Here is a 22,760-nt window from a genome sequence, read left to right on the forward strand (position 1 = left end):
TTATGATATCAAAACTTTGAAAAACTAAAGTAGCACTCATTCTTGACAAATAAAACAATTCTGTGTCTCTGCGTCAAACCTTTGAGTTTGTCAAAAAAAGGTTTTCCAAGTTTCCTAGCGTAGACCAGATGACAAACTTTGGTAAACTATATAGAAAATAAGTTTACACTTCTGGTAAACTTAGTTTGCGAACTCTGAAACAAATTCGGTAAAGTTTGCTACTGTAAAAAATGCTGTACTTACTGCACAGCCAAGTATTTCTAATCTACCATTTGTTTGGTTTAGCTATTAAGTAACTTTCCACCACATGAGACGTAAGTTTATTCATGTTAGGCAATTTGTTTAGCGGTTAGACTGTTACTGATACTACATGAAACTATAGACTTACACATTGTTACTGTTCAATAATCCTCTCAATTACCAATAATTTATAATTCAATTTGAAATGTCATGAATCTGGCAACAATCGGGTTAAAACAAAAGTTGAGTAAAGATATTACAATAAGTAGTGTATTTTATCTCACTCAAAGAGAACAGCACGGGTTCAAGTTTTACCCGGGGTAAATTTACACAGTCTCAGTTTCCAGAAGTTTTGGATAGAAAATGTGAAATCAAACGAGACGAATAGTCCGCCCTCTACCAGAATTTAGATGCGAATTACTGAAAGTACAAAGAGAAAGGTACAAAGAGAAAGGTACAAATATATAATCCCAGTGTAGTACAAAGAATGGTACAAAATACGACCTTTTTCCTCAAGGTATAACGATCAAAAATCGTTCCTAAACAACAATGTAATTGCTATTAGAATGGTATATAGATTGGTTTGCGTGCACAATATGAACTTGTGAAGTGAAGTTTTTGATACTATATATTCCCATGCTATTAAGTCTAATATGCTATAAAGTATCTGCATAGTTTATCGTCGTCATCGATTTCAAATAAAATGGGATGGTCTGTTAATGACCCTGTCTTTTCACCGAATCGAGGTCAACTCAAAGAAGTAATACCACAGAAAAACCACAAAAGCATTCACACTAATACAGTACTAAAGAAACCCAAATGCTATTGGTCTCGAAATTATTCTCGTAACTTGCCATGTGGAAAATTGTCTATAGTGTTTGTTAAATAGTGGTCACCATCGATGTCAATTACGAAAATCATATTTATTTGTTTTGCAATGTCATGCTTTCATTTATCGTCGCGGTTGTTAGGTATTATTCCAACAGATCATATTCTTTATTGTCATTGTGAACAGAGGCAAACATTTGGTACCATTTTTATGGAACGCGAATGTCAAACTTTCTTCTCGTCGAAAAATGCTGCTAATGAAACAAACGGCGATTAGGTGCAAAAAATAGACTTTACTCAAAATAATTGTTCTCCCTTTTTTTTATTAGGCTCAGTTCATAAAATAAGTACTGTATACATATTAAGCGCTTTTACATTAAGTGATTTGTTCAGAGTCCGACAATAGCAAAGAGGTCTTTACGACTTTCTAATTTCAGAAACACTACCACCACTAAAAAAGATAAGTACTGTAAAACTGTTTTTCGAATACCCATTATATAAAAATATATCTATTATTTACAAATATTAAGCAATTAATAACTTTTAGTTAGTATAAGTCTAATATTGAACTCAATTTGTTTGACAGTGACAGTTTTTTCTGGCAGAAATTGTTATCTATGTAAAAATATATTGTATACAAAATTTGCACAGGCTTACTGTGCGTAATTGATTTAAATCTAATAGACTTTTGTAAACATGTTTGTGAATGGTTCACATAAGGAAACGTGTATTTGTCTATGACCAAATGGTTTCGTCAAATCAATATAATTTTATGGCACTTTGTGGTTTCTTTCATAAGTTAAATTAATATTGGTTCTAGTTACGTGCAGACCAAGTTAACAGCACTCTCTTTGAAAGAGGCTTTATTGACGAAATCACTGTATATATTTTTAGAAGGTAGTTCATTATCCCTCTTAAATTTCAACAAATCTAATTTCAATTTTTAAGCCATGGGCAAAATATTTCAAAATCCTGGAACGGCCAGTATATTTTATACATACATACATGTTTGGTTTATAATGTTTATTTGTATGTAGTTTAAGTTGATTGTACCACTAATGAGTGTGTTGCCACTGATCCAGAAGTGTTTGTCAATAAAGTTATTATTATTATTATTATTATTATTATAAAATGTAGACCTTTCAATGCTTTAAGTATTCCGTATTGTTAAGTATTGTTAGAAGTATCTGAATTCACCATTCGAACGAGGTCTATTTGGCTGAAACGCCGATGAGCCGGAATAAGAGGAGCTAGTCTCTTCAGGACTCTCCTCCTTATCTCCTAGTAACCAATCGCGTATTCTACGCTCAACGTCCTCCATTCGTACCTCTTGTTTCAAAGGGTTAATTTGTGTACCACTGCTGCCATAAGTCGTAACAGATTCATGCTCACTTATTGATTGAAGGTCCATAGATGTAACATGTTCCTGTAGCATGTCAATAAAGAAGAAATCTGATTCGTCTTGTACCGGGCTAGAGAACGAATCGCTTTGGCGACTGTCCGAGCTACTACCCGTAGACGTTGTGTGAGCATGTCGGTTACGTTTTGATTTTGATTTCTTAAGATACTGTCTTTGATTATGCTTAGGTGGTTTCAGGCGAGAGTTTACCGGCTGCGAAGGTGTTGTTTTGTGACTTTGGTGCGGTCTTTCAGTTGCATAGGTCTTAGAACGAGTAGGCGGTGGTGTGGTATAATAATCAGGGGCTGGGTGGTACACCCCACTTCCTACCTGCTGAAGATCTTGTGGATTTAAAGTATTAGGCACAGAGGAGGAATGTGGCCTTGAATGCGCCCCATTCCAAGTCGTAGATCTGTTTAACGACTGGGTACCTTCACGATTTACAGTTCCTAGTTGCATACTTGCTGGACGTTGCCTTGCAATTCGAATTGCAGCTCCGTGATTTTTCTTTCCTTCTAAAAAAACTGAAAAGGTTGTCTCCTCAAAAGAGAATGCCGACGACGCCGTAGAAATTGACGGCGATTGCGGACTAGACGCTTCGCTTGGCGCGAAACTTGGTCGTCCCTCGGGAAGTCCAATAGCTTTAGCTAACATTTTTTGCTCCTTTTTCGCCTTCCTTTCTAAACGCATTCGCCGCCTTTGTTGCAATTTATCAAAAACCTGAAGAAATGTCCGCAATAACCATTTAGTAATTTCGCTAGCTACTCTTCTCCGAGGGCACAGGTACGCATGGCATTCGTACAAGGAGCCTTCGGCGGTCGAGTCCGTTTTCGAAATAATAGCAAACACTTTAGGATTTTGATCATCAACAACACCATAGCATATATGATGTATTGGTATAACAACGTGCTTTTCCTTTCCAAATGGGCCGTTATGATCCAGGAAGTGGAAGCCTCGTTCTGATATTGTCAGTTTGCTATTAGATATCCTGCTACGGTCTTTCAATTTAAGCAACGACTCGACAGGTTCGGCTATAAACTCCCTTCCAAACTCACCTCTCGCAGGCATTTTCCCTAGATACTGCACGTCAAATATAGGACACGTGTCATCTGCTTTGACGGGAAACATGTCCGATTTCGGATCATTTTTACTCTTCTTTTTAAGTATTTTCGACGCCATGATGTACATGGACGGAGCTAATATTTTACCACTAGTGTGACGCAGGTTAGGCTGGCGTTTTTCAACCTGCCCATTGAGCGGAGAATTTCTCCTTGCTATTGTATTGTTACCTAGGTTGGAGTTCATCTCTATACACTACAATACACGATTATGCAAAGTAATACACACTGTGTTTTCTCTTACAATGCTATTCTCCAAATTCAATCAACCGTGCCGCCAATTCTTTCTGTTCAATAATACATTTCTGGCACTGTCATTTTGACATCCGTATTCAATAAGTATACATTTTCGAAATATCAGAATACCCGTTTTCCCGCTTGATACGGTACCACTGTTGGAAACAGCATCTTGGGCGTATGCTGGCTAAGACTCGATAATTTATTACAGTTATCTAATACCGGTATTATTACACACTTAACTTGAGTTAGATCATCAGTGTTTCAAGGTCACCTTACCTTTCCTTATACAATATCATAGCGAGAACTAACATACACAGAAGCAATAACGTTCGATAATCATGAAGCGCCAGATAAAAGACTTCCGTATTTTATGATATAATGCAACACACTAATTACAGTACATATTTACATAATGAAGACGCTTTATATGTTGCCATGGTGATAATAATTTATGTTGAAGCGCCATCAAACGATTTTAAAATTAATGTATTTCCGTAGGCCTCTCTTCAAGATCATGGAGGTAAATTTTACCTCCATGAATAGATCATCTCAGTATTATTAGAAACGAAAAGGCATTTTTAGAAGGATCAATTTATTTTTAGAATCTTTATATTTATTTCTTTTGTGTTATTTGGCCCATAACCTTAGGTTTGATATATAGACTTTGAATGCATTTGATTCACCCCTCCTCAAAACCATAAAATGGATCGTATTTCAATCTGTCAACAACAAACAATAATAGTCTGTGGAATGAAAGATTAAGCCAAGCCTTCTATCAATATTTGTAAAGACAACGTGGGCGAAACAATTCAGCCGATTCACACCGCGTTGAGCCCGCCGAAAGATATGATTATTGTGCCCTCAATCCCAGGAACATGTTAAGCCTGGTTCCCACTAGAACGCAACGCAAGGACGCAAGCGAATTGACCAATTCAAGTAGCGATGGATTATTCGAACCGTTCCTTGTGATTGGTCAATTCGCTTGCGTTGCGGCTTACGTCCTTACGTTGCCTTCTAGTGGGAACCAAGCTTTACTATAGCTCCCGCCCCCTTTCTCTCTCTCCCCACGTGACGTGATAACGCTAACAGACGTTCCTAACGCTTTGGTACGCGCTAGGACGCAAACGGAATGACGTAAACCGCAACGCAGGCAAATTGACCAATCACAAGCGACAGTTGGAATAATCCATCGCTTTTTATCGGTCTTCGCTTGCGTTGTGGTACTAGTAAAGTATTGGAACTCAAAATCATATTTGTGATAAAAAAAAAACTTAACGCGTAATGTGCACATTTTCACACGTATCGATTACGTATCAAATCGAAGCCATCATCATGTGACAATCAACTCAAATAACGAAACAGTAATATGACAACAATATTGAATGTCGCAAATTGGGTTCATTGTCTAAGTGAAAATATTCTCGGTTTCATTTTTGCCGGAAATGAAAACAATCGAATTCCTTACCAGATCCACAGATTTGCACCTTCTATTTCTTTTCATTTTCTTACTTGCATAATATTACGTATGTACACGTAAATAAAATAAAATAATAATGAGTATTAAGGGTCTGTATAAAAAATTATTTATGAATACAACTATATACGGTATAATTATGCTTATTTCCAAATAAAACACAACTTAATAAATATCATTATGAAATGAAATTCAAAACAGGTTTGCTATTGTTTCGTTTAATTTAAAAAATAAAGTATGTATTCTTATTTATTTGTAGGCCTGTTACCTGCAAATGAAAGTACATTAAAATGTCCAAAAGGTCTCAGTATAAAAGAGTATTTCATTTATATAATGTTGAATTCTATTTTGGAAGACGTGATAAAAACTATGAATTTAACTAATAATTATAAGTCGTACACCTCCAATTAAGGACCACATTTTGGGCAGTTTCGGTATTTAATTAGAATCACTAGGCCTATACAGTATGAACTAGAAATATGTTCAAGGGTGTCAGAAAAGTTTCTCAGATTAAAAACACCAGTCAATATATATTAAACTAACATATCCCAGTATCATTTACATCATATTATGGTATACCTTATTCCTTTTTTTTTTCCGTTTTTATTGCTATTATGTGTCCACAATTTAATTACATAACCAAATGCGTCTATCAACAAGTTAACGTTATGTATATGAGAAAATCCCTTCAGAAAAGACGCTTAAAAGGTATCTCGACGAGAGGGAGTGAAGATTTTGAACCCAAAATATCAGACCTACTAAGCCTAGCTTTTCCGAAAATATATTATATTTAAATTCGATACAGTTACGTTATCAATCGATGTGATTAACTAAATAAATCAATCTATTTGAGGTTAAGTAAAGGCCATAATGTTGTATATAAACGTTTCATTTGATGTATGTAGTTAATTATTTTAATTAATATACAATTGGTTATTGTAAATAGAGGGTTTAACAAAAAAAGAATGTTAAGAATTAAATACTTTGTATTAATGGTATGATACTAAAGGTTACAATTATGATATCAATGAGGAAAAACAGAAAATAATGAAAAAAGGTAGAAAATGTTTAGAAATTATGTAATGGAACATTGAATGAATAAAGGTGGTGGTGAACCACAAAAGATAAAAAAAAGTGCAGTATATCAAAAGCAATATCAATCGATCATAATCAATATCGATTCACTTGGTAAATCGATATCGATTATGATCGATTGATATTGCTTTTGATATAATGCACATTTTTTTTCTTCAACATTCGTATTTCAATAACAGGTTACGGTACACCATAGTGCATAAGACCTTTTAAAACCTGTGTATATCAAAAACAAAATCGTTTGACCAGATATTGCAACTGTTCGTGTCATCACTCGTCCAGTTATCTGTATCCTCTAAATTTATAAAAATAATAAATATGTCACATCCGCCTCCTCTCCTATACATAAATAAAAATAACAGCATTCGGTGGTTTCATCAATGATTATTTCTTCAGTGACATTATCCGTTTTACGGTCAAGGAAGATTGTCTTCAAACCAAACTACTGTCTTCTGTGTTATGCGTAGCTGATGCCTTCAACCCAAATACTGTCTTCTGTAAAGGCCAATTTACACATACGAGCGGTAACGGAGCGTAAACCGCCTATCTGCTCTGCGTTGTGTGTAAATGGCATAAGGAATAACAGATTCTATATATCGATGACCGTTACGGCTCGTCTAAATTAGCGTTTATGCGAAGCTAGTGTCCGCGTCTGCTCCGATGTTGAGACCTTGCCGATGAAACACTCCATGTCGGTCGATTGTGCCATAATAAAGACGCCTTAAAAAAACGTTATAATAAGAATAAATATTACAAATAATACTATATAAAGCATATTCTTCCCCCTTTTTCTCCTTTACCATGCCACCTAGATGGTTTTAGATCTAGTTTACGTAGGGCAGGAGGTGCCGGAGTCCGGGATGACCGAGACACAACTGGTGCCCTGGTTAGCGACGAAGGCGTATCCCCTTACTTCGGCTTGGGGTTTTTTTTTTGGCACGGTTGGAATCCCTTTTATCGTATTACTATTAGTTTATGTACAGCGCTTAGAGGTTTCACAACATTAGGCGCTATATAAATCCAGGATATTATTATTAAAGTAGGTCGATTATATAGATTGTTATACTATGGTCAAATTGGTTTCGATAAATTGAATTGGGATGTGTGATTGAGAAGAGACAACATTGGGCTGCGTGACTACTGTAAAGCATGGTTCTCACTAGGACGCAACGCAAGCGAGTTGACCAATCACACGCGACTGTTCAAATAATCTATAGCTTGTGATTGGTCAAATCACTTTCCGTTGCGTTACGTTCTAGTGGGAACCAAACTTAAGTGAAACAAACCCCAATTTCAAGATGGGTTCGTCTGGTTTCCACTAAAAATTTTCCAAGCGTATTCGATTTTATTTATTTTCACTGAACCAAAAAAAACACAAAGAACAGACCGGGAACATTTTGAATGCCGAATTCCATTACTCCACCCAATATTAGTTTCAAGTAAATGAAAAGTAGAATTCCAAAGGGCTTTCAGGCATATTATGACGTCAATGCCATAGGTAAATTGGGTGGTGTCTGTTATACGAAATTATGCAAGTATAGTCTAGTATGATAGTAGGCCTATACATGGGTTGAAATGTTATGTGATATGCTATGAAAAAGAATTATTAGGATTATCATACTACTGTACTGTGGCTGATACAAGCAGATTTATGATGATGATGATGATGCTGATAATGATGCTTATAATGATGCTGATGATAATAATGATGATGATAATTATAATGATGATGATGATAATGATAATAATGATGCTGATGATAATAATGATGATAATTATAATAATGATGATGATGCTGATGATGATGATGATAATAATTATGCTGATGATGATAATAATGATGCTGATGATGATGATTATAATGATGATGATAATAATGATGCTGATGATAATAATGATGCTGACGATGATGATGATTATAATGATGCTGATGATGATGATAATAATGATGCTGATGATGATAATAATGATGCTGATGATGATAATAATAATGATGCTGACGATGATGATAATGATGATAATGAATGTTGATAATGATGATGAATGATGATGAATGATGATGATGATGAATGACGATGAATGATGATAATGAAAGATGATGATGGTGGTGGTGGTAATGCGATAATAAATAAAATATCTAACACGTACAATGACGCGTATGTCTGTAATGGTCAAAAGAATATTTACCTAACAAGAGTTGGATTGTCCTTGATCAATTTAGCTTTCAGATCTTCGGCATCTACCTGCATTAGTCTGTTTAGTTCGGAGATTCTTTTTTCAAAAGCTTCGTCTCTTGGAACCGACTCTGAATCAATCGGCATGGTAACAACACTGATTGTATCAAAATTATCATCAATGAAAAACGGGTTACTTTTCCCTCCTTCATCGCTCGTATCGTTGGTGGGTACGGAAGATGGGATAGAGGTTGCAGTAGCGCCTAATGTGGAAGATGTATCAGAGGTCGTAGAATTGACCGGTACTGACGACGCAGCCGAGGTTGTAGTTTTTATAGATGAGTCGCTTTCCTTTGTGACATTTGATGTGTCATTGGCCTGTTCACTTGTAATTTCATCTCCAAGTGCAGAATCTGTTGACGTCCGGCTTCCAATTGATGTTGCACTTTTTCGTTCAGTGTCCGACTGCGTAAATTCACCTGTTCGTTCATCATCTGCCACCGAGTTTGATGTCTTTTTAACCTGCGCATATATCGGAGACTCATTTCCACTCGTTTTCTTTTTACTTGAAGGCTTGCTGTTATCCAACTTATCCTCTTTTGGAATATTTGGATTAACAAAGGTAGATCCATGTAACTTTCGTCTGCCACTGTCCCGACTTCCGACACTTCCTTCCCGCGAAGATCCCGATACCGTTGTGGTCGACGTTTTGATGGACGTACTGTCTGCTTTCAGACTATTCCTACTAAGTTTTCTCTGTAATCTCAATTCTTTCCTTCTCTTCAGCGTTTCATACGCCTCTATGTATGCTTGTAGCTGCCAGTATGTCATTTTTTGTGCTACTGTTGGCTTATCACAAAGAAAGGCATGAACGATATACATTTCTGCCGTACTGCTCGCTTTGTCGAAAGCTGTTCTAGTGACACACGCGAACACATTAGGGTGGGCTACAGAGCCTACACCATACGTTACCATATGTAATGGAATGTATATGAACATACCATCCTTTTTAATTCGATTAAAAGGTCCTGTAATCTCGCGGAAGAATAGTCCATCCATATTGAATGTCAGAACAAGTTTTTGCAGTTTTTCTTTTTCTCGGAGTTGGCATAACTGATCAACCGGGCCTTCAATCGCTTCATGGCCGTACTCTAGTTTCGTTGGCACACGTCCTAAGTAATGCACATAGAAGAGAGGGTATTTGTCAGCAGGTTCAGATTTCGATTTCTTCTTATCTTTCACAGACGCTTTACGCTCCTTCCCGGGCTGTTTCTCAACTTCCTTTGATACTGGCAATGATCCACTGTAACTTCTCCTTTTTACCTTTTCTTTAGACTTATCTGGTTGTTCTTCTTGGTCCTGAGATTCGCCACTTTTAGTCCGACTTAGTCTCCGTAGAAAAGGCATTTTAAAAACGAACCAAGACTAGAATATGCGTTATTACTGAACGGTTGTCCTAGGCCTAGCTCTTAGCGCCTATATTCCAAATTGAATAATAACCAGCGGCTTAACTCAATCGAACACGGTGTACAAATACGCTACAACAGAACACAGAATTATTGACTAAAACACACTGAATGTACTCGTCTTTAATAAACAACTAAACACCAATTGGTAGCTAACGAGTGTATGACATGAAATAACTACACATAGACCTAATATTCTCGCTGAAATAACAAAATAACGGCAATAGTGTCGAGAAAGGTAATCACCCACTATTGAAAGCAGGGTTTTGTTATGCTAATTCACCTTCTTTCCGCTTCATAATCATTTTATTGACGAACATCTCAACCGAATTAAGTTTCTTGAAAAAACAAGTAAACACAATAAATTTCATGACACACGCTACCGGTAAAGAAGGTCTAACCGTTTAGATTACAAAACCAAGTATTTACGTCTGTCTGCCACTGGGTTACACAATATTTAAAAATAAATGGAAAGTACACCGAAATGGACTACAGTAACAATGAATACAATTTCACAATTTATTTCACTTTTGTTTTACATTATGAGATTCCTTAACAGTATTAATTTTAATTTACACATAGGAAGAGGGTGGGGAGGGGGTGACCGTGGGGAGGGGGTGACCGTGGGGAGGGGGTGACCGTGGGGAAGGGGTGACTGTGGGGGAGGGGGAGACCGTGGGTTATGGGGAGTTTGAATGGGGGTAGGAATCCAATTAAAACTCAACTTGTCATTAATATGTTAAGCCTACACTAAGTAATCATCAAATTCGCTCATAGGTGACGAATAGGTTTGTGTGGTTAATTGAAAGGGTGCTCGACCTAAGACAAAATTGTTTAGGTTCGAATCTCTCTCAATTTTATCAGGCTATACATTCGACGAACAATACTTTTTTGTGTGTGCGATAATTATTCAGTAATAACAGTAACAAGTTTGATCATTTCATATTTTAGTAGGCCTATACTACTATTACACTCCATCAACTGAAATATATAACACTCTATACAGTACACACTGTTGTGTTAAACTGTATGGTGGGTCGCCGCGCATCAAAAGCGATATTTTAAAGGTTAGAATCCGGACACATTTATAACAAAAGTGATAATTAGTACACTTGTAACGATTCTACGGCCGACCCAGTCATACTCGGGGAAGCGTGAAGCGTACCATAAAAAACGAACAAATATGACCTTATACTTTTACAGTGTGATTTTCTCGTTTTTGTTCTGTGACGAGACGAGTCTTGCCTCGATCCATACTCCTTTTACGTCATCAAAATCTCGCATTTTTTATTGATTACAAACTAAAGGCGAATCCTGCACTGTATTCATTCAGTCTCGCCATTATGTGATAGGGTATAGCAATTCCTTCCCACACCACCTTATCCTCCTTATTATTTTTCAACCAGGTACTAATTTGCAAAAAATATAATAATAATAATAATAAAAATTGTAACTGAGTGGAATTATCAGGAATTACTTTCTGTACGATAGTCAAGTGTCCTAATCACTCGTCTACCAAAATCCTAATTACGCACAATTTTATTATCGACATCCATCCGAAGTTAAAAAAAGTTATTTAGTGTACATTCAATTAATTACTGAACATTGCTTAACTATTTATTGTAAGTAAAGTTATATTAAACGTTTATAATATTTATTTTCTGTGAAAACTATCTTTTTTGTTATGCTAAAAAAAAAGATTGTTTGCATTTTCCTTAAGTTAAATTATTTGTCTATGCCCCTTTTTCAAATTTCCATTTATATATACCTATATATTGTTTCTACTTGTATAAGCTATGCTTCCGAGATTTTCATTCTTTTTGTTTTCTCTTTGTACTATGCTTATTAATGTATGTTTATGAATGTGTATGATGAATGGAATAAAGAAATAAAGAAAAAAAGAAGAACTAAAGTTTGCAAATAGGTGACATAATATAAAAACAAACAATTTTACTTTTTTTGTTTATAGAAAAAAACTTGCTCTGATACAAAAGACAATAATAATAATACTGATATGATAAATGAGTTGTTTATAATGCTAGTATGGATTACCATATTAAAGATTACTATTAATTAAAAACTACTCTTTGTTACACATGTATCTGAATCAGTCTTTGGTTTTAAACACTATCAAACTTTATGTGACAAAAAAATATGATGTGGCCATATATGGAGGACATGATGATGTCATATTAAAAACCATATTTGGTCATATCACTACCATATTTGAGCATATCACTACCATATTTGGGCACATCACACTTTTATGTCAAAACTAGTTTGATAGTGTAGACAGAGCTTTAGACTGATGTGATCACGAATTTTAGTGCCTTAAAAAAAACTTTACCTACCCATTGTTACCATATCCCTTTTAAACTGCCAACAAATGTGCATAGTTGATCTGGAATGGTGTAACTCAGATTGTACCCGAAGTGCAAAAATGTGGAAATATAGGCTGGCGTAAACGACGTAAAAATGTACTCAGGTCTCTGAAAACCATCTCGAGATAAAGACAATCAGTACTTTGAAATATACTTTTTAAGAGAACTAGTAAATCATTTAAATCGGGTATTACACAGTAAATAGTGTGCTACAGCAGTTTTTCGCAACAAAGTGCATTATTATTTTTCTCTTTTTATATACATTTTTTGTAAGCCATTTTTTTTCCTGATTTTCCTTTTGTAATTTCGCAGCTTCTGTGTTTGACAAAAAAGTGTTTTTTATTTACAGCATTGCAAGTAGTATTTACACAGCTTCATGTACTGTTAGCCTCGGAGTATAATGTTCAGCAAAAACTACTCCAGACGCAGACACATCACCTTCTGTACAATGTCCAGTGGGCTAGTGAAAAACTAACCTCATTTATGATCTGTGCCAGATAATTTTTAAAGCGTGTACTTAAATGTTTTTTCCAGCAATTTGTCATAAAAAAATACTGCCAAATATGCTTTTCATGTAGGAAAAGATTAGTGTAAGCTACCTCTTACGATAATATTCGTTCGTTACGACAACTCAAGGTACAAGATTAGTGGACGACGTTTATGATATGAAAGTCATGCATCAATGATTTTGACGTCTAACTAATCAAATTTACCGCTGCATACCAGATGTTTGCCCAAATCGGTGACAATTCAGTTTCAAACAAAAGCATTAGTTAAGCAAATCTGAACACTTTGATGTTACGACGCTAATTATGATATGACATTGCTTGCGATATGAAAGCATAACTCCATGGATTTGAACATACCCTTATTACAGTCAAAACCATCACCATACTCGGCCTTGTTCTGGAATGTTTTAACTGAAAACCATATATTAACAGGTACCATTTGATAAACTGTGTGGTAACACAAAACAAATTACTCTTACTTTGATTACATTTAGTCTTCAAAACACAGATGATAGTCTATATAAAAATAAATGAAAAAATAATATAGTATAAGTACAGTTTTAGAGGGGTTGTACTCCCTATTATTATATTATCTATCTATACTGGTTGAACTCTTCAGTCAAAGAATGGTCTCCCAGAGGGCCCAGTTAAGATCAGTGGCTGTGATGTACTAGTACACCGGGGTAACCCCCTACTCGTCTTGAAAGATGTACTAGGTTCTTTGAAGTGCACATGAGCTAGATGTGTACACTGGACCTAAGGTTTATAGTCCTTATCCAAGAAGACTCGTTCTACCACCAGAACCATGGAGCGAGTGAGCCTCGAACCCTTGCCGATGTTATAGCTACGTAATTATGGCTCCCTTCTTCGTTGTTCTCAATCTCTAACACTCGCTCGTTTTAAATATCCCGAATGTTTCCCAACCAGTGAGTCAAATGGCCGACCGTTTATGGCAGGAGCACCGTTTAAGGCAGGAGCGCCGTTTACCCTACCTAAAGAACCAACAATATCGGCAAGGGGTCGAGACCGACTCGCTCCTAGTTCTGGTGGTCGAACAAGTCTTCTCGGATAAGGACTATAAACCGTGGGTCCAGTGTACAGTTATAACCAAAGTGCACTTTAACAAACTCAGTTCATCATTCGAGGCAATTAGGGGTTACCCCGGTGAACTGGTTCACAAAATTGATAGGACAGTGAATAATCTACTATTGGTAATCCCTGGCCACATATGCCTACAACAAATATAACCTATGACCTTTCTAATATCTATATAAACACATGGTGGCCATAATGAATTTTAACTCACAATTTATACGCTAATTATATACAATTGATATGTTACCTTTTGATCTAGTATATTTGTATCATTCATCTAGAGGTTTATTGACTTTAATTACTTCATAGCCAGTGGTCTAAAAAACAATTGATTTTTTAAAGTTGTTTTAAAAATACTATAAATAAATAATTTATCAAAATGATTACCAACATAAAATATGATTAGTATCTCAAGCAAAGGTGCTTGGCAATGTTAATAATGACACACATTATATACATTGTATGCATGTCTGTAGTTAATGTACAATAACTATAATCTACATTTTATAACATCATCATTTTTACAGTTGTGTACATTAACGAGTATGACAGCAAGCCAGGCCGTGATATTTTTTTTCTTTTCATAAGTTGGGGACTCCTTATGTGAAAGATAACCAAACTAATAATAAATATAACTTAACCTAACCCTCTAAATAATCTCTCTCACTATAAAGTAAAAAGAAGTTGATCATGGGATTTGAACCCAATACATCGACATACAAAGGCCATAGTCTAATCTGTTTGACTACACAGACGGATTGATGGAAAGCATTTGCATTAGTGGATTGTATATTTGTGACGTTTCATGAGGGGTCCCAAACTTTTGTTCGAAAAGAAATATCACAGCCAGGCCAGGTTCCAAAAAGTCCAACATCAGCCAGGCTAGCTAGGCATATTTGCCAGCACTTTTGCTGCTGGTCTTTAGTTTGAAAAGGGCACATCAGGAAAAAAGCAAGGCTTGGAAAAGTAATAACAATTATAGTACCTCTTCAGCTACTCTAGCACGATACCCTAAACTCTCCGCATTTTTTACGATGAATTCCTTTTCGTTCTTGTTTAATGTTGAACACGGAAACACTTTTTGAGTAGACTCCTCGGCTTTAAATTCACTGAAAATTATGAACAGTCCATTCGTAAAACAAAAACATAAAGAATGGTAAAACATTGAATGGTAAAAAAACTATGCTATACTGTATAAAACTATTAAAATTGTCTAAATATTTTTAAAAAATCTAAAAATTTATATCATAATCTTCTACAATCAAACAACTAAAATAATGCAATAATTGGAGTGAGAAAATTTGGTTACTGCATTTACTGCAGTAGAATAATTTTAACATGATTCCCCACATATTGAAACTGAGGTAGGCAAATAATTATCTATGTACAATTTACTCACGTCAAACCTTTCATTATCTGCTCTTCAAAATCGTTAGAAATCTTGAATTCTTTGGGTTCCTCTCTAGCAGTGCTTTTTTTCGGTGCTTCTTTTGAATCTGTAAATAAAAAAATGATTTAAAATCGTTTCAGGATATAGACAGTTGATGATATGATTACTAATTGTAGGTGTCTTTCCAAATGAATAGCAAAGTTTAATCTCACCCTGAGGACGACAGGTATATTGATTGAAATGTCAAGAAACTCAACAGTTCTTTCTTTAAAGTTATTTATTGGAAATTGTGGTACAGCATTGTCTTTTTATAATTGAAAATCAATATTTCTTTCTCACCTTTTGGTCTGAACATTCTTTCACACATATCTTTTTCAAGACACTTAAACCTTTCAGATGCCTTCTCCAACTTATGCAGCTCTCTGATGACAGAAGCATCATTCGGTGCTAGCCTCTGTGCAGTCTTCAAACTGACTCGTGCACGCTTGAAATCACCCAAAGTTATTAATGCCTTTTGTGGAATAGTTAATAAACAAATTTTCACATTAATAAAGATTTTTTAAACATTTTATACAAGGTCAAGAAAAAATATATTTATTCTGTCTTACTGATTAACTATTTATTCTTTTTATTTTTAATTTTTATTTTATTCAGTTCACAACAATAGACCGCCACTAACAGGTTGAAGTTCTTCTGAACTTGATTAGTTCTGACTATTGTTTAACCCTACCCTTGATATATTATGTTTTATAACTTATAAACGAAAGGAAGAAAGAATACACTTTCAGTGCTAAAGTATTGATTTCCGAATTCAGGGTTGTGAACATGTAGGAACAATTTCAGGGCATAATTAGGAGGCAACATCTCTCCTCCAATTATTAGACAAATCAAACAGTAGTTTACTACCTGTCCTTTGCGAAAGTGGGCTTTTGCATTTTTGTTGTCGATGGCAATAGCTTTATTGGCAAATGTGACAGTTCTTGGAGGATTTCCCATCTTGAAGGAGCATAGCGACATGTTTAGACACACTTTGAGCATCACAGCTTTCATCTCTTTCTCCTCATCGTCATTTTGTAAGTGAACATCTTCAAGAAGTCTATGAGCCTAAAAACAAATAAAAAATTACAGTCAACTATTTGAAAAATGCTGTCCCCCCACCACCCCTCGAGTATTAACACAATGTACAAAATGGACATGAAGAGCATTTTGTGTACAGTATATATTTGTCCTGTGAACAGGTTTGCCACCTTTAAAGATAGTGAATGAATTCACTTATCCTAGGCATATAATATAAAAAAATATACAAAATATATATATAGAAAGGCATTTGCATTGAATTTTTGGCAATAGAAAAACAGGAAAGACCATTGACCTATATGAGCACAATACATATGTGGTCCTTAAATAAAGTAATATATAGTAAATGAGGTTAAAATGAAAATGATCTAGTAACAATGCAGCACCAGACAATTCAACTGTATGTCTTTACTGCAATGCTGTGGTACTTAAAGAATTGTGGCTTTCTCTATCAATTTGTCAATGTTGTTAAAACTCCATTTCATATACAAGTAAATTTATTGTTTATTGTAAACATATAAAAAACATTTACATTGAAACGAATTTGAACGGTTTTCGGCTAATAAAAAATAAATAGAACTTAAACTACATGGTGAGACTATCCTCCGGCGGACACCATCTCGGTATTTCTAGAACTGGTTTGGGGGTTGCTAAAAAACTAAGCCCCACCGGACACCATCCCGGTATTTCTAGAACTGGTTTGGGGGTTGCTAAAAAACTAAACCCCGGTATTTCAAGGTTTCCGGGAAGTACAAACTTAACAAAAACATGTGTCATTAATTGCATGGATTGCTGTTGGGTAGAAAGAAGAAACTGACCTATTAGTTTTTGCAAGTATCGATCTAAATTTGTGACAGTGAGTTGGAAATGATCAATGTTGCCTTTTTTACTTGTAGACTCACCTTCTGGTATCTGGAGAATGCTTTAGGAAATATTTTGGCCTTGAACAAATAATTGCCGTTCTATAAAAAACAAATATGGATAATTGATAATATTATTCTTTGTTATGTACTGGTTTTTTTGTTTAGTGGTGTTCTGTCTGCTTTGGTCTCGATGAATCTTTTAGATCTATATTCTCCCAAATTCATAAACATTTATAATAATAATAATATCCTGGATTTATATAGCGCCTAATGTTGTGAGACCTATAAGCGCTGTACATAAACTAGTACGAAAAAGGGAATTCCAACCAGGGCAAAAAAAAACTCAAACCGAAGTAAGGGGACGCGCCTTTATTATTTACAGGGGCTTTAAAATCTGATAACATCAAACTATTAAGGGCAGTATTAAATACAATCTCAGACATCAGAATCAAGATCAGAAAATCAATCGGAAACATTGAAGCCTCCAGCAACTATCGGTTAAATTGGTCTGTTAGTGGGTTTCTATCAGCTTTGATCTCTAAATAGCAATGCTTGTAAATATACTGACAACATACTTGTCTAATACAATTGACAAGTGAAAGAACTTCTTTAAAAGTTGCTTCTTTATCAAGATGATCATCAAAATCTTCGGAGAAATGTATCAACTCAATTTCAAACAAAACTGAAAATAAATCAAATATCAATAAAAATTAAATCAATTTACTATAAAATAAGTATACACAACGATTTAAGTTGTTTAGACAGGAACCATGGTTGAAATGCAAATATAAAGAAAAAAATAAAAACCAAAAAATGAGGCTCAACGCACACAGGTACTGGCCTACTCAAATAGAGCCTGGCCCAACTACATATATGGACTACTAATATTAATTGTTTTGTCAATGAATACGCATTATACTAACTTGTTGCTTCTTGTGGTATTCTTGGTGGGACGCCTTTTTCGCCAAATGCATATTCGGGGCTCACAAGAAATTGAGATAATTCTCCTTTCCTCATGGTGGACACGGCCACGTCCATTCCTGGAATCACCTCGCCTGGGAATATAAATTTAACAAATACTCAACATACATATATTACTCATTTTTAAAAAGCTCATACAATAGTCATTCAACTCTCCCAATACCGGACTCTCTGAAAAATCTCCCAAAACCCAGACTTTTATTCAGGTCCAAAAGGTAGCAAATTCATTTTTACCATTAGAAACACATTCTCAATACCAGACATTCCAGAAAACCAGACACAAAGGTGTCCAGTATTGGGAGAGTTGACTGTATAAATCAATGTGCGACTATTTCACTAAGTACATGTATCACAATCTGTCATGGTGTGTTACAGTTACAGATGATACCCCAATCAAACAAACAATGAAGGAAACAAGAAAGTAAAACGACCGGTAGGAAGACCAAGAAATAACTGGATGAATCAAATAAAGAAAGACTTACAAGGACATGTAGACACTAACACATTAACAAACCATCCTGCCATAAACAGACAAAAATGGAAACAAATTGTGGAAAGCGTAATGTTGGAAGACGAAAAACGTTAAGAGAGAAAGAAAAGTGTTACAGTTGTTGTTATTCTGTACGTAGATGATAACTTACTAATTGACTAGTTATTGTATCTATTATATTAATAGTTTAGATGTGAAGGTGTGTGGATGTTGATAACACATTTAAAAGGACTTACCATTCCCTAGCCTGAAGTGTTGTGGTCTGTTACGCAGACGGCTGGAGTCATATGGTTCATCAGAGTATTCTAAAAAGCCATTGTAATGAACTGTAATAGAAAAATAATAATTTAAAAGACATAGAAATAAAATAAAGTAGAACTTGTATTCAGGAAATTTGAGGAATGAACAAGTGCAATATATGTTTTAACACTACAACTAACCCTTATTCAGGGGACACCTTTATTACAGGGACACTTACCCAGGCCTTGTCTTTTGAAAATCATAGGTGTGCTACAAATTGCACTTCTCAATACATTCAGGGGTGCTGTAGGTGTGCTGTTTGTATTTTCATGTGTAGAAGTTTACCAAATTTAAGCGCAAGTTCAGGAGTGTGTTAGGTGAGTGATCGCACTCACTCGCCTTAAAAGACAAGGCCTGCTTACCTTTGAAACAAACAAGGTGCAATATATGTTTTAAAACTACAACCAACCACTATTCAAAGGGCACCACTATGAAGGGTCCCAAATATGTCCCCTTAATAAGGAGTTACGGTATACTGTACAGTATAAAGCTCTGTCTACACTATCAAGCTTTGTGAAAAAAAAAGTGATGTGCCCAAATATGGACATACATTATGATATCATATCATTACCATATTTAAGCGTATCACTACCATATTTGTGCACATCACATGTTCATGTTAACATCTGTTAAAAAATTAAACTAAATATAACACTCTTTCACTTCTTTCAATCATAATAACATCTAAACTCAAATTTAATAAACCAAAATTGTGACTAACCCTTAACAGAGTTATTTGTGGACACAACCTCTCCTGATCCATGTCTAATAATTTTCTTCCTAACTCCACCGTCACCAGAAATGTCTTCCATTTTAAGAGCAAGTTTTTCAAAAGGCTGAAGAAAAAATGAAACGTAGTATAAATATTTGTTCTACTCTCTCAAATCTCAATCTAAAGGCATGATAATGAAAGAGTATCTGTCTATCATCTTAAAGACAATAGGTAGATGAAATGTCATTTGATTTGAATTTAAAATATTATTTTAACCAAAGACAATATAAAAGATTATCTAATCCTGTATATCCTTGGGTATAATCCAACGTCGGGTTTAATCCCACCCCTTCATGTCTGATTTCACAAACAGGCATATCCCCAGGTATAGTAACATTATTGACTTTTGGTTTGGATTTAGGCCTCTCTCCAGCCAGTTCAGATGAATTTTTACAAGAAATGCTTTCTAATAATTATTTTCCTGAACCAGGGTTTCCCTGGGTATAGTGGGTGGGATTATACCAGAGGATATACTTACCAGGTCCTCATCTCCTGATGTTTCATTTTCGTCATCCTCAGCTCTCATTAAGCTGGTACGAGTCAAATTCTTGAACAAATCTTCATTGTCAAAAAAATTGTTCTGTCCTTGATTGCCTGACAATTATAAAAAAAAGTTTTCCCAAGTGAAAAAAACATAAGAACATCTGCTACTTCTATAGCACACAGAAATGTAAGCCATCTTTACAAAGGGACTCCTGTACCGAGGAGGATGAACTGTATGATAATCTCACATAAGTGGACATATGCAGGCAGACTTCCCAACTTGAAAAAATAAAACATCGGGAGGTTTTACAAAAACATGTCCAAACTATAGAGGGTGCTATAATATCATTCATTTTCTTCGGCATCCGTTTCTCTATGGAATGCGTTGCCTATTGAAATCCGACAGGCTACTTCCACCAGTGTCTTCAAATCTCTCCTCAAAACCCACCTTTTTAATTTGTAATTTTTCTAAATTTTCTGTCTTTGTAAAGCGCATTGAGGCTTTCAGCATAATGCGCTATATCAAGTACCAGTTATTATTATTATTATTATTATTTTGAGACTAATTATAGAGGGCTCTATAGTATCGCATATTTAAAGGTACAGTGTATTGGTACTTAAAATAGTAAACATGGGTATGTCAGACATGCCAAAGGCAGAAAATGTGATGTCAACTCATTATTTCACTTATTAAACAATACATGAATTTATTACAAACATCTTGCAGACCGATATTTAGCATATTTTTTATTAATAGAATAAGAGAAATTAGAAATTTTGGGATATTTTTTTGTTTATCCAGGAAGATATTTTACATCTCCCTGGTTTATCCAAAATATGAGGAATTTGCATTTTATCGGGAGATGACTAAAAACATCGGAAGACTTTTTATCTCTTTATCCATTATTGGAAGAGTTAGGAGGCCTGCCATATTTTTAGTTTACTTACTCTGTGGTAACTGATCCTCATCAATTTCAAACTCACATCCTTTACCGTCAGTTCTCCTTAGTTCCTCTAAGTCAACACATTCTTTCAGTGGAATATGCAATTTCTGAAAAATTAGAAAAGCAAACAGGAAATGATTACTGAGAAGTTTGTAACAGCATTGAGTAGCAACAACTATGTTATGGTCCAGAAAATAAGTTTTGCATGGTTTATTTTTATGTAATATAAAAAAACGTCAGATATTAAATCCTGAAAAAAACATGCTAACATAATATTTAATGTTTATTGGAATATTTAATCAATTTAATTGTACGTTTTATACATTTTTTAATATAAAAAACTGTCAAAAAATTGATTTTGTTTTTTCCGAAACTGATGACCGCCCCCTGTCTGTGATATTAAATAAGTAATAACTAATATTAAATATTAAAGTTATGTTTTGTTGTCACGTTGACAAATGAAAAGTTTGACAATATTCTAACTTGTTTCTGGAAAAGAAAAATATAAGTTAATTTACTACTAAACATCATTTTATCTCAAAAACCCTACCAGGCGATACCGGGCCCCTAGGCCTACCTGGTGATACCGGTGCGAATGCGCGTACCGGGCCCATGACCGGCCCCTACTGCGCCACCAACAACAACAAAACAAGTGAAAAAGTAGTAGCTAGGCCTAGCTAATTTTACAATGTACAGTAGGCCTAACTAAAATAAAATAAATGGTTATTTTGACAATGTATAAGCCTTACATCATCCTTTATTGTCATTTCGGCAAAATCTAAATTTTCTGGATCATCCATTTTTACTATATTTTATGAAATTTGTTAGATAGGATTTGCGATCCCAGATATCATATGCTCGCGCGCCTCAACTCAAATGATATCTCAGATTTCTTGCTCTGTTACTACTCCATGCTGCTCTGATATAATGACAAACGCGTTTTTACAGAAGAAAACACATTAGCCTAGGTCTGGCCATGTAAAAATGAAACTTATAAAAATTGCAGATCAATTTATAGATCATATTAATTAGGCCTATATGTAGCCTTTGAATTTAATAGATTCGAAAAATGAAATCATCAAGATTAATATTTTATTTATCAGGCTATAAACGCGTTACACACATTTGTGACGTTGTTTAAAAACACGAGAAAACACGTGGTGCCGTGTTTTGATTTATTGAGTGTGAGTACAAAATACGGAGCGAGCCTAGGACTAGTAGTTTTTTTGCTCCACATTAGGCATGTTTAATTAATTTTCGACCACAGAAAGCCTGTTTAGAGAATTATATTAGATATAGATAACAATAAAAAGCCCAAACGTTTAGTTTAGTCAGGTGTTCGACTAGCCAGGCCTAGGCCTAGCTAGGCCAAGAACCTTGCATGAAATATATTTAGGAAACGCGAAAGCAACGTCCACCATGGACATGGTGCGAATAGCAG

At 35.1% G+C, this 22,760-nt stretch overlaps 3 protein-coding genes across 3 annotated transcripts; all 3 read right to left on the reverse strand.

The window, feature by feature from the left end:
- Nucleotides 1–1,362: 1,362 nt before the first annotated feature.
- On the reverse strand, nt 1,363–3,902 carry LOC144836225 (uncharacterized). The gene has a single exon (XM_078691474.1). It carries the CDS (start codon nt 3,770–3,772, stop codon nt 2,246–2,248), a length of 1,527 nt encoding a protein of 508 aa, XP_078547600.1. The 5' UTR covers nt 3,773–3,902; the 3' UTR covers nt 1,363–2,245.
- Nucleotides 3,903–6,610: 2,708 nt separating this feature from the next.
- LOC144834580 (uncharacterized) lies at nt 6,611–10,598 on the reverse strand. The gene is made up of 2 exons (XM_078689432.1): nt 8,582–10,598; nt 6,611–7,114 (listed from the first exon to the last, which is right to left on the reverse strand). The coding sequence occupies exons 1-2, from the start codon at nt 9,973–9,975 to the stop codon at nt 7,024–7,026; spliced, it is 1,485 nt and encodes a 494-aa protein (XP_078545558.1). The 5' UTR covers nt 9,976–10,598; the 3' UTR covers nt 6,611–7,023.
- Nucleotides 10,599–11,761: 1,163 nt separating this feature from the next.
- On the reverse strand, nt 11,762–22,201 carry LOC144836226 (inactive peptidyl-prolyl cis-trans isomerase FKBP6-like). Its single transcript, XM_078691476.1, has 14 exons — nt 22,069–22,201; nt 21,324–21,426; nt 20,371–20,486; nt 19,842–19,956; nt 19,057–19,146; nt 18,273–18,404; nt 17,925–18,031; nt 17,389–17,448; nt 16,316–16,513; nt 15,749–15,920; nt 15,419–15,515; nt 15,005–15,128; nt 14,267–14,336; nt 11,762–13,440 (listed from the first exon to the last, which is right to left on the reverse strand). The coding sequence occupies exons 1-13, from the start codon at nt 22,117–22,119 to the stop codon at nt 14,289–14,291; spliced, it is 1,413 nt and encodes a 470-aa protein (XP_078547602.1). The 5' UTR covers nt 22,120–22,201; the 3' UTR covers nt 11,762–13,440; nt 14,267–14,288.
- Between the last annotated feature and the right edge of the window lie 559 nt (nt 22,202–22,760).

Source organism: Antedon bifida, chromosome 2, assembly GCF_963402885.1.
Source record: "Antedon bifida chromosome 2, ecAntBifi1.1, whole genome shotgun sequence".
Lineage (NCBI taxonomy): Eukaryota > Metazoa > Echinodermata > Crinoidea > Comatulida > Antedonidae > Antedon > Antedon bifida.